This window comes from Astatotilapia calliptera, chromosome 23, assembly GCF_964374335.1.
Source record: "Astatotilapia calliptera chromosome 23, fAstCal68.1, whole genome shotgun sequence".
NCBI lineage: Eukaryota > Metazoa > Chordata > Actinopteri > Cichliformes > Cichlidae > Astatotilapia > Astatotilapia calliptera.
The window spans coordinates 39,055,171-39,068,045 of record NC_137443.1 but is presented as its reverse complement, the minus strand read 5'-3'; the positions used below and the strand labels follow the sequence as shown (position 1 = coordinate 39,068,045).

General features: G+C 42.3%; 1 protein-coding gene across 19 annotated transcripts in view; it reads left to right on the top strand.

The window, feature by feature from the left end:
- LOC113015779 (peripheral plasma membrane protein CASK-like) overlaps positions 1–12,875 on the top strand; it is a 49,413-nt gene that overhangs the window by 29,845 nt on the left and 6,693 nt on the right. For 7 of the 19 annotated variants that reach the window (XM_080297763.1, XM_080297761.1, XM_080297758.1 and 4 more), the window contains exons 6-22: positions 161–263; positions 949–1,124; positions 1,706–1,828; positions 2,199–2,282; positions 2,504–2,603; positions 3,501–3,518; positions 6,384–6,508; positions 7,213–7,290; positions 7,392–7,472; positions 9,932–10,120; positions 10,574–10,652; positions 10,908–10,993; positions 11,291–11,359; positions 11,441–11,509; positions 11,632–11,667; positions 12,033–12,071; positions 12,475–12,671. In XM_080297763.1, coding sequence (XP_080153889.1) covers positions 161–263; positions 949–1,124; positions 1,706–1,828; positions 2,199–2,282; positions 2,504–2,603; positions 3,501–3,518; positions 6,384–6,508; positions 7,213–7,290; positions 7,392–7,472; positions 9,932–10,120; positions 10,574–10,652; positions 10,908–10,993; positions 11,291–11,359; positions 11,441–11,509; positions 11,632–11,667; positions 12,033–12,071; positions 12,475–12,671 — 1,652 coding nt within the window. The remainder of the gene's footprint in view (positions 1–160; positions 264–948; positions 1,125–1,705; positions 1,829–2,198; positions 2,283–2,503; positions 2,604–3,500; positions 3,519–6,383; positions 6,509–7,212; positions 7,291–7,391; positions 7,473–9,931; positions 10,121–10,573; positions 10,653–10,907; positions 10,994–11,290; positions 11,360–11,440; positions 11,510–11,631; positions 11,668–12,032; positions 12,072–12,474; positions 12,672–12,875) is intronic. The other 12 variants (XM_080297766.1, XM_080297765.1, XM_080297764.1 and 9 more) reach the window with 5 other exon arrangements.

The window sequence follows — 12,875 nt, the reverse complement described above, 5'->3', positions numbered from 1 at the left end:
TCTGCAGTGTCTGTGCTTGTGCCTCTTTTATTTTAAAAAAAGTCAGTGTGATTTTTAAAGTCTGCTGGGACTGTCCCGCATCAGTCGGGCCCTAATTGTACCAAGTATTAGCTTGTCGTCATTTGCACTGTGCTGACGCGTGTCTTTCATTCCTGTGCAGCCTCACTGTGTGCTCCTGGCCTCAAAGGAGAACTCTGCTCCAGTGAAACTCGGAGGCTTCGGAGTGGCGATCCAGCTGGGAGAGTCTGGTTTAGTAGCCGGAGGTACAGTGAAACACTTTTCAAGGGTTTTCTTGCATTCCGTGATTACAGGTGGCCCACAAAACAAGTGTAGGTCTTCCCCCACACCTGTGGTTACCATTTATGCAGAAATGACAGCAAAGTGCACCGACTTGTTAATGAGGTAACAGACTTCACGCAGACTAATGCTTACGTATGCAGTCACCTCCATAGTCTCTTTTAAAGGTCAGGTTTTTCCCCCCTTACTGTACGTCTCACTCATGCTTACATTCTGTCCACAACCTTAATAATAATGAAATGTAATAGATTTGTTTGTTTCTTTGTAATGTTTCAATAAAAATATCCTACTTAATAAAAACTGCCACGTTATTAGAAACAGGTTTTCACTGGTTGTGGTTTAGGCTGGATTGAGTGAAATGACCAGGCAGTATTTTGGATATGAGTAAGCAGGTCTATGTGGGTCTCCTCGAGCAGCCCTAGTCTGTTCCCACAGTCCAAAGACATGCTCATTAGATGAATCACAACATGTAACTGTCTGAGCTATCCTCGCTGACTCTCTCATATTGGATTGTGAGATATTCTCCAAGCAGCAGCGCTCTAAAAAAAAGAGCACGGGACGGGCTTGTTTAAATGTGTTTTTTAAATAATAATAAAAAGTTCATCATGAAAGTGTATCAGCGTAGTGTATGAAATTTATCTCTTTCCTCAGGTCGAGTGGGCACGCCCCACTTCATGGCCCCAGAGGTGGTGAAAAGGGAGCCTTATGGCAAACCGGTAGATGTGTGGGGATGTGGAGTGATCCTCTTCATTCTGCTGTCCGGCTGCCTGCCTTTCTACGGCACCAAGGAGCGCTTGTTTGAGGCTATCATCAAAGGAAAATACAAGGTAGGCGCTAAATGCCAAAACGGCCTGTGCTTTGGCCCTGAGGCTCAGACTGAACCGTGCTGTTGTGCATGTTAGATACAAAGTTGAGGTCTTGGATTACAGGAACTGAATGCAGTGCTTTTACCACATCACTTCAGAACTTCAAATTGCGGCCTGCCTTTCCTCTCCCCCCCTGGTGTCTTCAGCTTTTCCTCTCACACAACAAGAATGTGAGAGGTGATGAATAAAGTGACTGTATCAGCAGAAAAAAACTAAGATAAAGGTCTGATGAATTATCTGCTTTCAGCACAGTATGAGTTTCCTGTTTGGTGCACTAATCTGTAGCAGATGCAGTCGCAGTGTGCAGAGTGATGGACAACACCGTTGCTATCTTCCATCAAGCTGCTGCCAAAAAAACCAAACTGTAAAACAATGAAGCAAACCACCGAAACATTTTGCACAACAGTGGGGAGAAAAATGATGTGGGTTTATTTATGAAGCATTAAATGGTGTGTAATTTGTCCTTGGATCTTTAATTACTGCCAGATTCGGCTGCCATCCTGGCTACTTCACGCGTTTCTGAATATTTCTCTGGGTTTCAGATGAACCCCCGCCAGTGGGCTCACATCTCTGAGAGCGCCAAGGACCTGGTGAGGCGCATGCTGATGCTTGACCCTGCTGAGAGAATCACTGTCTATGAGGCTCTCAACCACCCCTGGCTGAAGGCAAGATCACAAGACACACTCACACACACATGCACATACTGCTAACATTCAAATTAACTGAATGCAAATAAAAATACTCTCACTTCACATCTCTGCAGCTGTAGGAGGTTATTGTTGTTTGATTTCCTCTTTTTTTTTTCATAATCGTCTTTACTATTTTAAAAACCCAGAAACGGGCGTGAATATTTGTTGCCTGCTGTAAATGTTTTCGCAAGCTCAAATTCACCTTTACACCACTGGCCTGACTGATGTTAACTCAAGCACACTTCCTTTTGCTCAGAACCACAGCTCTGCTTTCACATCCGTTCACTGTCTCTGTGCGAGCGCTAATGTCCTTCATCTTTATGTCTGTGATTCCCAATAAATGCAGGAGAGGGACAGGTATGCCTACAAGATCCACCTGCCCGAAACAGTTGAGCAGCTGAGAAAGTTCAACGCCAGGAGGAAGCTGAAGGTTAGCGCAGTGTTATTAGACTCCAAGAGGAAAGGTTTCGGTGTGAGAGGAAGTCTCTCCACATCCTCTGTGCAGATGTTTCTAATGACCCAGATTAAGCTGCTGGCAGAATTTTTACTCTCATCTCAACCTTTTAAACACTTTAAACTCTTATATATAACATCTATTTATATACGTATATTTCACTTAATATCCATGTTACCCCCTACTCTCTGTCCCAGGGTGCAGTGCTGGCTGCTGTTTCCAGCCACAAGTTTAATTCCTACTATGGTGACCCCCCTGAGGAGCTCCATGATTTCTCAGACGATCCCACCTCCTCAGGTAACTGTCAGGCAGACTTTTTCCTCTAAATGTGTTTGCAACAGGGAGACGCAGGTATTAGATTGTTTGTGTGCATGACAAAGAGCCTAAAAGAAGTGAAAAGCATGCTGCATTAATTCAAATATAACCTGAAGGACAGCGAAATGGTGTTGTTATTTTAATGGATGGATTAAATTATTGAAACCCTCTTTAAAAGTGTTCAGTGTGTGCATGTTGCGCAACAGAAGATGATCACAATTGCTTTCTAGCTCTGTTTGTGCTCACGTGGTTTCTATTCTGGTGTCTTTGTGAAAAGCAGCTGTCGGTGCACAGCTTCCCTGTTTAATGAACACATTTCCCAACAGCAGCCTCACTTCCCTGTCTCAGTGTTACACTTTCACTTCTGCTGTTGAGAAGACTGCAGGCCGTGCCGGCCAGAGCTGAGCAACACAACGAAACCCGACCCAGTTCTAAACGATAGAAACAGAGTGCGTTTCAGTGTCAGCTAATCAGCGGGATCAGCCTAATTAACCTGTTTTGTTTATTTATTCATTTATTTAATTATTTATTTTTTCCCCGAATTTGTGCTGTAAAAGCAGCTGCTGCAGCCGCGTGGACTCGTATGTCCGTTGTGCTGAGGCTGGCAGTCTGCTGCAGTCATGCTTCCTGGTGACTGTTTTATTTTTGCAGCTGTGTTGCTTCAGACATGTTGCTCGACTAGACGTGTTGCGTTGTAGATCCCTGCAGCAGCTCGGCAGACTTTGTCCAGATTTAGCTGCTTTTGCTGATTCTCTCTGTCTGCCGTAGCTGCGTTTTGTTTTTTGTTCTTCTCTGCAGCCGTAGTTGCTTTTAAACCTCCTCTAATCTCAGCTTCTCTTTCTTTGGTGTTGTTTTCTCCTTCTGCTGTGCTGTCTCTAGGACTGCTAGCTGCTGAAAGTACGTATACCCCCTCCTCTTACCCCCTCCACACTCATAGATTGTGGATGTGATATCACCATGACATCACTTGCTCTGTAGTTGCATTTCTCCCATGTGTTGAATGATGTGGGTATTAACCCTCCATGCCTCTGCCCCCTCTGTCTCCTCTGCTGTCCCCTCTTTAAAGAACTTATTTTGCTCTGGTGTGTGTTTATTCTGACTGCTTCCTTTTGACTTGTGAAGATGAAACACATGCATCTCCATTATTGTGGCAACGTGAAGCTTTGACAACCAGATTAAGACGTGCTGATGAGTACAGTGAGCAAAAACAAAAGTAAAGACGATAAGATGCTTGCATCCTCAGTGTCCTGACTAACAATAAGATCTTTTATCTCCACTTTTCAGAGCGAGCTGCTTTTTACTGGTGCTCACAGCTTCCTGTAAACCAATTTGTCTCCCAAATTTATGCTGGTAACTAAAGGGCACTTATTGTGCTCTAGATAGACAGATTTATTTATCTTTTTTACACAAAGGTCATTCTTGAACTTAGATGCTGCTCTGATAGAGGTCAAGAATAAAAATATGAAATGAATAAACTAGTTCCCATTTAAATGATTACTCATTACACTATCATAGCATTTTTGACTACTTCTAGCTGCATTTGTAAACTAAACATCATTGTCTTCATGCACTAATAAATCAGCCTTTAATTGCTGTGTACAGGCCTTTACGCACCGAGCGTGTTTCGATAAAAACAACATGAAATTCAGAATTCTTTTGCATGCGTGAGCTTGTGGGAAAAAAAAAAGAAAAGAAATCCACATCAAGCAGTGATGAGCTTGTATGGATGTTTCTAAACAAGGAAAGGAAGTAGTGGTGTGCGATACTGAATATTTTGGTATCGATCCGACAACAAGTAAATACGGGCCAGTGTCGCCTATAGCGATACTTTTCGATAAATAAGGTGGATGCGTCATTGAATCGCTAAATTTCAATTAATTTTCATGACCTTAAGTGTTTTTGTGATGTTTCCTTTTTTATTATTAAATAGTTTAAACCCAGGACATAATTAGGACATAGTTTATAATTAAATAGAAAATGAATATTATCAATTTTTTATTTATTTATTTATTTTTTGAAAAATCTTAAATAAAAAGTGCTCGCAAACCAGTAAACCAATTAAAACAAGTGCTGTTGAGAAACTATAATACAAAAATGACAATTAAAATTCTCAACAACAAAAACAACAACTGGTGAAAATATAAATAATATGTAAACAACTTAACAAGCGTCTAAGTCAGCAACAGGTGCCTGCTCTGCGCTCACACAGGAGCGGCGAATCTGGCGACCTGGCTGTTTCGTCTTTGCCAAAACCACAGCACTGCAAACAAGAGCGGAACTTAAAGTAAAGAATCGATCTCACCCGGTTGGTATCAATCCGATACCGACTTGGTATCGAAACAATCGATATTTGAGTTCGAATCAAAGTTCAAATTCGAAGTTCTGCTTGGTCAGATCGGTCTGTTCACATTTGAAAAACCAGGAAAAAAAAGAACTCGATCTGCAGATTGTTGAGCATAATTGTGCGATTAGTGTGAACAGCTGCAACGAGAACATACGAGTCCAAAAAAAACTTTTTAAAACACATGCGATATTCACACCAGTCCACCACGTCCGGTGTGTAAAGGCCTCACGTTTTGAAGTGTTGTATTCTCTTCTTTAAATCTTTTATAACATTATGACTCACCGGTTATTTTTATATAATATAGTGAGAGCTCTTTCAAGTTGAAGAAAGAGCTCTCACTAAAATGTGCTAAAAAAGAGGAAGTTTTTAACAGCTTAAACTCTCCTCTGCTGGATCTTTCATACATCACAGAACTCCCGATTAGCCCTCTGTTCGTCAGTTATTGCACATATTTAGAACAAAGTCTTTCGCGTATTTTCTTCAGCTCAGCTTTAGTTTTTTAGGCTTATTTTTGTAGGTTTCCTTCATAACTGAGCAAAACAGGCTCAAGCTCCTCTAAAACAAAGCTTCACTTATAGTAAACCGCCTCAAGTCTGCAAGTCTGAATAATTAACTGTTTATAAAGATAAAGATTACATAAAGATTAAAATTACATCTTAATTTAATAAAGGACAGAAGTCGTGTCTTAGCCTCGCAGGCTTTGTCAAACTGTGAGCTGAAGTGTTACGGAGTTAAATTGGTGACACTTTTGTGGTTTCACTTAAGGCGTGATCTTTCTGAGCCTTTTTAAACTTTGTTTCTCTCTCTCTCTCACTCACACACACACACACACACACACACACACACACACACACACACACACACAGTTCATGTTTACACGGCCTGAGAAGAATTTTAATAACGTTGTGTGTCAGATTGTAATTCTCTCCCTGCTGCGTTTTTGTTTTTTTTGTTTTCCTTGGGAGTGCTGCTCCTCGTCATCCACACTGTGACTTTTTGAACTGACTTTCTTCTGATGTATTGATGCCATGTACCGCTGTTTCTCTGGTTTTGCTGCATGTGTGGGCGATGCAGCAGGTACTTGGGGTTCAATAGTTCTGAGTGTATGTGTGTATGTGTATTCCAGTGTTTTCACTTGTACTGTTTGTGATTTTCTTTTTTCTTTCTTTCTTTTTTTTTTTTTTTTGGGTTATTTGTGGAATTTGTTGTTTTTATTTTGTTTGTGTTTTTGCCTGTTTCTGGTAGTGTCATGTTCAGTGTTTGCATTTTGTGTAGTGTTGAAGAGACTGCTTTGTGTACTTGTGAATGTTTGTGTAATTATGAGTGAGTGTATATTTGGAGTGTGTAACGTAAGTGTGTGTGTGTGTGTGTGTGTGTGTGTGTGTGTGTGTGTGTGTGTGTGTGTGTGTGTGTGTGTACAGGGGCAGTATCACAGGTTTTGGACAGTCTAGAGGAGATCCATGCATTGACAGACTGCAGTGAGAAAGATATGGACTTCCTGCACAGTGTCTTCCAGGACCAGCACCTCCACACTCTGTTAGATGTGAGTAAACGCTTCGTCTGCAGTATCTAAAGTATCCAGTAGGTGCCATGACAAATCAACAATACATTGTTCCCTCGTTTATCGCAGAAATTACGTTCTAAAAATAACCCGCGATAGGTGAAATCTGCGAAGTAGCCAGCTTTATTTTTTTCCAACTATTATAGATGTTTTAAGGCTGTAAAACCCCTCACTACACACTTTATACACTTTTCTCAGAGAGGCATGAGCATTTTGACACTTTTCTCTCTTGTTTAAACACTCTCAAAGTTCAAACCTTCGTAGAAGAATAAGTCCAGCGATTGCTTTTGATGCTGCAAAACGTTTCATTGACATTGTTGTGTTTGTTGGGGAAAACTTACAAACATACAGTACAGCATTTCAGAGTCACGCTGCTAGCGATCGAAGATTTATGTAAATTTGACAAGCTGAACGCATTCTGTACTGTACGGGAGACACAGCACGGAGGAGATTGATTGACAATGGCCTACAGCCAATCAGGATGCTGAACACAATGCGCTGTAATAAAAAAAAAAAAAAAGCACAAAAAAAATCCATGAAATAGCGAGGCTGTGAAATGTGAACCGCGTTGTAGCGAGGGACCACTGTAAACCACATGTATGCTCCACACGGCTCCTTGGGCTTTCCATCTTTGCTTGCATTATCTCCTGAATGTCATGAGCTGTTTGCTGTTGCTGTTATTTCAGCTTTATGACAAAATCAACACCAGGTCGTCCCCTCAGATCAGAAATCCTCCAAGTGACGGAGTGCAGAGAGCCAAAGAGGTGAGGAAATCTAAAAATAAAAATGTCTTCTAAATTCTCTGAAGTGTAGCTTATAGATCGTCTTCACGAGCTCGCCTCTAAAAGTTTATTTTCCTCTGCAGGTACTGGAAACCATCTCCTGTTACCCAGAGAATATGGAGGCCAAGGAGCTCAGGAGGATCCTCACACAGCCACACTTCATGGTGGGATATACGGCAGCACACACATTCTTAATCTAGGAATTGGGATTACAGCCTTCTGTGTCAGAAGTTGAGTCCTTTTGTCAGCCCACATAACTCCCTGGACTCCAAATCTGCTTAGCACCTGAGCTTTTGGTGAGCGCTCGCACAGGAAAGGCACAGACAGCAGAGCTGAAGAGAGCATGTACTAAAGGGCTTCCACCTGCATGCAGTGGCGATACTTTGGCTTTGCATCAGCTAGACTATCGTCAGATGATTCTAGCGGCCAGTACAAACCAGAGATGAAGGGATGCCGAGGATACCGATGAAAGACCTGGAAGATAGAAACTGAGCTAGAAGAAGTTAGTGGTGGCGTTCATGTAAAGGTACTGAGGTTCTAGTCGAGAGTAGCTTTGTATTAAACAAAGTATTTAAGTCAGAATAGGGTTGTTTTTACTGTGTGTGCGTGTGTGCGTGTGTGTGTGTGTGTGTGTATTGCTATCCACAGCAGCTAGCTGTAGGATGGTACTGCTGTTCTGTATCTGGGTTAGAAACATAAGAAGCCGAGCTGTTTGTGTGTCTCTCTGCTGAATCGGTATGTGACACTTAACTGCAGCTGTCATGCTTTAAGTTTGGTTCAATCCAATTAGCCTGTCCTGCACCCTGACCTGACTGCCTGGTTAATCCTGCCACAGACATTTAACTGTGCTGCTAGCAGAAATGGTGTGAAGGGGCTTAGTGTGGCAGCACATGGGGCAGAAAACGCCTTTGAGTTTTTTCCTCTGAGCTGTATGATTTTAGTAATCACTTCAGTTATGAAGTAGTGATGGAAGGACATGTTTTGTTCCCTTTAATTATGGACTTAAGCGGTGAGGATTCAGGGGGATTCGGCATCAAACATTTAGTCCATTGTTGACGTGTCCTGTAAATGCGCACTAACGTCTTTGTTATTAGTTGTTCTTTTCAGCTGCTCTCTTTGCTGCAAGTCAAAAGCCTTTAGTGCCAGCTGTTCCAAAGCTCCCTGACTGTCATGCATCATCAGTGTACATGCTGTCGCTCTGATGAGCAGCTGTGATCATTTGGCAAGCTGGGCTGGTGGATGTTTAAAAAAAAAAAAAACCCAAAAAACCCCCTGTGTGTCAGTGACATGATTAGTGCCCAAAGAGGATTAGTGTAAGCCACACTCTCTTCACACTCGTACAAAAACACTGTGCGTGCTCACACGTACCTTCTCTTGACAGGGATTTGCAGCATGTTTTGTTGGCCAGCTTGAACCAATATTTTCTGCCTCAGCACTGACACAAAAACTGCACCCAGAAAGAATAACCCTAAAACAGCATGGCATTATTAGCCACGTATCTATAGGGCCCACACACACCTTTAAAGAAAAAGGAGAATTGCTGTCTTGTTGTTGTGCTTCTGCACATCAGTCTCAGTTTGTCTGTCTAGATCAGGGACATCAAACTCATTTTATATCGTGGGCCAGATGCCTAAGTGGGCAGACCAGTGAAACCCCTGTCAGTGTAAGGAACTTTAATTACACATTTAATCCCAGAGATGTCTTAATATGAGAAAAAGAAGTGCGATTTTTATCTCAGATTTTCAACATGGTAAAGAAATGCTGTAGTTAATGGAAGAAATCTGTCAGCATGAATCTTAAATGGAAACAAACGTGTTTAAAAACAGGAACTTTTACATCATTTCATTTGAATTTTCATTGGCCCTTTACTCTGGTGTAGCATTAATGGCTTTATCTTTATGAGTGAAGGTAAAGCTGTTAAAAGTCCAAAATGTACGACTTCCTTCACTTTTTCCATTGCTGTCCAGCATTAGAGTCTCTGCTGGGCCAATTCTGGCTACTGGGCCTCATGTTTGACACCTGTGGTCTTGATGAATCTAATATATGAAAGATTTGTGAAGTAATTTAATAGGTGGATACCAGAGAGTCAGCTTCTCCACCTCTTAGTTAAGGTGATGTTTTTAAAGGGCACGCTGATGCAGTGAAGTTAATCTTTGACCTATGAGACAGATTTGTAAAATGTCATGATTTGCAAATGTTATATTTTTAGATTAGCTTTTTGTTGAGGCCACAATGACCTTTTTTTTTTTTAACCACCTTACTGTAATTAGTTCATCCTTGAGTTCAGTATTTGTCACATGTAGAAATTCCCTTAAAGGTTTTGATGTCATAAAGAACACAAATGAGCAACATGTATTTATAAAGTGCCCGTCGCAGACAGGAGTACCAAAGTGTTTCACAGAAAATACCTGAAAATGAAACTTTCACAGAGCGAGGCGAGCAGACAGCTCAAAAACATGCTGCTGAAAATAAAGCTTCTCTTTATTTTCACTCTCGGTTAACCCCCTTGCAGGGTGAAAGAGAAAATATACAAATAAACAAGGCAGACCAATACACACCACCATCCAAAACAGGGAAGAGCTGTCATCGTCTGCAAGTCTTAACACTGAGTGTTTGTGTCCAGGCTCTGCTGCAGACCCACGATGTGGTGGCACACGAGGTGTACAGCGACGAGGCGTTGAGGGTGACTCCCCCGCCTACTTCACCGTACCTGAACGGAGACTCCCCAGACAGCACCAACGGAGACATGGACTTGGAAAATGTCACCAGGGTTCGGCTGGTTCAGTTTCAGAAGAACACAGATGAGCCCATGGTGTGTGCAGGAAGCTCACATTTCAGAAACCTACAGTTAAAACCTTTTTTATGTCAACAACAGTGGAACTAAATTAGCTACAGCTACTGTGATTATGTGGTTCAGCATTATTTCTAATAGAAGAGTATAATGGTGGGTGTGGCACAGAGGCTAATGAAAACGCTGTCATCTGGACATTAGCAGCGTCTTTGTCCTGTCTTCTTCCCCTCACCCCCAACTGGCCGCGGCAGATAGCCGCCCTGGAGGTTCCTTGCTGTTAAAAGGGAGTTTTTCCTTTCCACTGTCGTCAAAGCACTTCCTCCTATAATTGTTGGTTTTCTTTGTAGTATCGTAAGGTCTTTACCTTACAATATAAAGTGCTTTGAGTCAGCTGTTCTTGCGATTTGGTGCTATGTAAATAAACTTGAATTGAAAAAACTGAATAGTTATGCGCTGACCCTGTGTCTGTTCCAGGGCATTACTCTGAAAATGAACGACCTCAACCACTGCATTGTGGCCCGCATCATGCATGGTGGGATGATCCATCGACAAGGTAAATCATGTCATATGTGATGACATTTAAAATGTTCTCATTCATCTAGTAAGGGTTGTGAGTAACAAAGTGTGATAGTTCTTATGTTGTACTCTCACATTGGAGTGACTTCTGGTAATGTGACACGACACAACGCGACTCTACGTTGGCTGGGCTCTCGGGGTGTTCCTAGTCTCTGCTTTGTGAAATACTGATGTCTCAACACCCACGAGCCTCGTTTGTAACCTTTATTAATTCATTCTTTCTGCACTTCAGGGACTCTGCATGTAGGAGATGAGATCCGGGAGATTAATGGCATCAGCGTTGCTAATCAGACGGTAGAACAGCTCCAGAAGATGCTGGTAGGTCACACCAGCTCTGAGCAGGCAGTTTTTCAGCTGATATCACTGCATTTGTTTGAATTTATTCAGCACGTTAAAGATGTAATGTTAGTGATGTATTGTACCAAAAGATGGCATCAAGTAGCATCATTATTAGTGCCTGAATATTAATAACATTTAAAACTGTTTACTTCTAATGTCCAAAAAACTACTAGGGGACACTAGAAATAGGGGGTGAATAAAAGCAACAGTGGTCCCTCTGTGATTGAACTATTGTAATGGTTCAAGATTTTTAAAAAATGCTCTTCGTCTCCACAGAGAGAGATGAGGGGAAGCATCACCTTCAAGATTGTGCCCAGTTACCGATCCCAGTCAATGTCTTGTGAGGTACAAAACTATCAGTGCACACATTTTGTTTCACGTGCATTGTGGGGAATTAAATCCTTAGGTTTCTATATCCCGTTGCAGAAAGAGTCTCCGGATTTATCTCGACAGTCACCTGCAAATGGTCATGCTAGTGTGACCAGCTCCATCCTGGTACGTTCAGCGTAACGGTGACCAAAAGTGAAAGCTCATAGCAACAAATCGTCTTGATAATGGATCTGGATTAAGATCGTTCTCTTAAAATACTAAAAGTCTCTTTGTGTGTTGCCAAATAGGACCTGCCATCGACTATTCAGCCTAAAGGCCGTCAGGTAAGATTTCCTAACTGTTTACACCACACGTGCACTCCCCCGATGCAACGGTGTGCTTACACAGCATGTATGTACCTACATCACTCGTGTTTCCCCCCTTCGCATTCCACCTGTTCTGATTACAGTCTTGGTCTTCACTGTAGGGCCTCCATCCGAGAGAGAGAGCACATACTATAGAACAAAAGTTGTCATTTATATCCTCTGCATGATAAAGTCCATCATCACACACACACACATGTATATAAAATGCAGCACAAACTTTGTATTTTTGTATGGGTTCCTCATAACCTTTTTCTTGACTCCCCCCGACATTTTCTACTGCATGATATACTGTATGTGTGTGTGTGATGCTCTCAACCCCATAGATCTGCAGACCTGCTATCAAGGACAAATTGTCCATCAAGGTAAGATGGAGCTTGGTGGACCCTCCGTAGAAGTAGACTCCTCTCAGCCCTCCCCTCCCTGCCCCGCAAAGTTTGGTTCCTCATCGTAATGGTGCTTAGATCCCATGTTTGCTGTCAAAGCTTAGGCTTCATAATAGTTCATCAGTAGAGAGAATATGGATGTATGTGCACAAGCCAACGAATCCAGCCGCAGGCAGAGACGCAGCAAAGCTCTTTGTTCGATCACGTTAGTCCCGCTGTTCATCAGTCTGAGTGTTTGTGCTTTTTCCTGCTCTGGCTTTTGTACTGCTGTCTTATTTCTGACTACTTGCCAGTGTAGCAGCCGGTCTCTTCATAAGGGCAGCTTGCCTTGTCGTCCTCTCCTCACCTAATGTAGGCTTTTCTCACTGTTCTGCACCTACAGATTTATGTACGCGCTCAATTTGAGTACGACCCGGCAAAAGACGACCTCATCCCATGCAAGGAAGCCGGCATCCGCTTCCGCGTAGGTGACATCATTCAGATCATCTCCAAGGATGACCACAACTGGTGGCAAGGAAAGCTGGAGAACACCAAGAATGGCACAGCCGGACTCATCCCCTCACCTGAACTGCAGGAATGGTGAGTGCAGCAAACATTCAACGCCAGTTTGAAGCTAAAACTGTAGCAAGTCTTAGCTGTTATGGAGTTTTCTGATGAAGTTAGTGGAGGGCTGCTAAATAGTAAAAATATCCAGACTATCCTGAGTGATTACAGATGCACCTCTAATAACATGACAGCTGGTGATTGTGTAGAAGAAACATGGTTCTGAAGGATGACCTCACA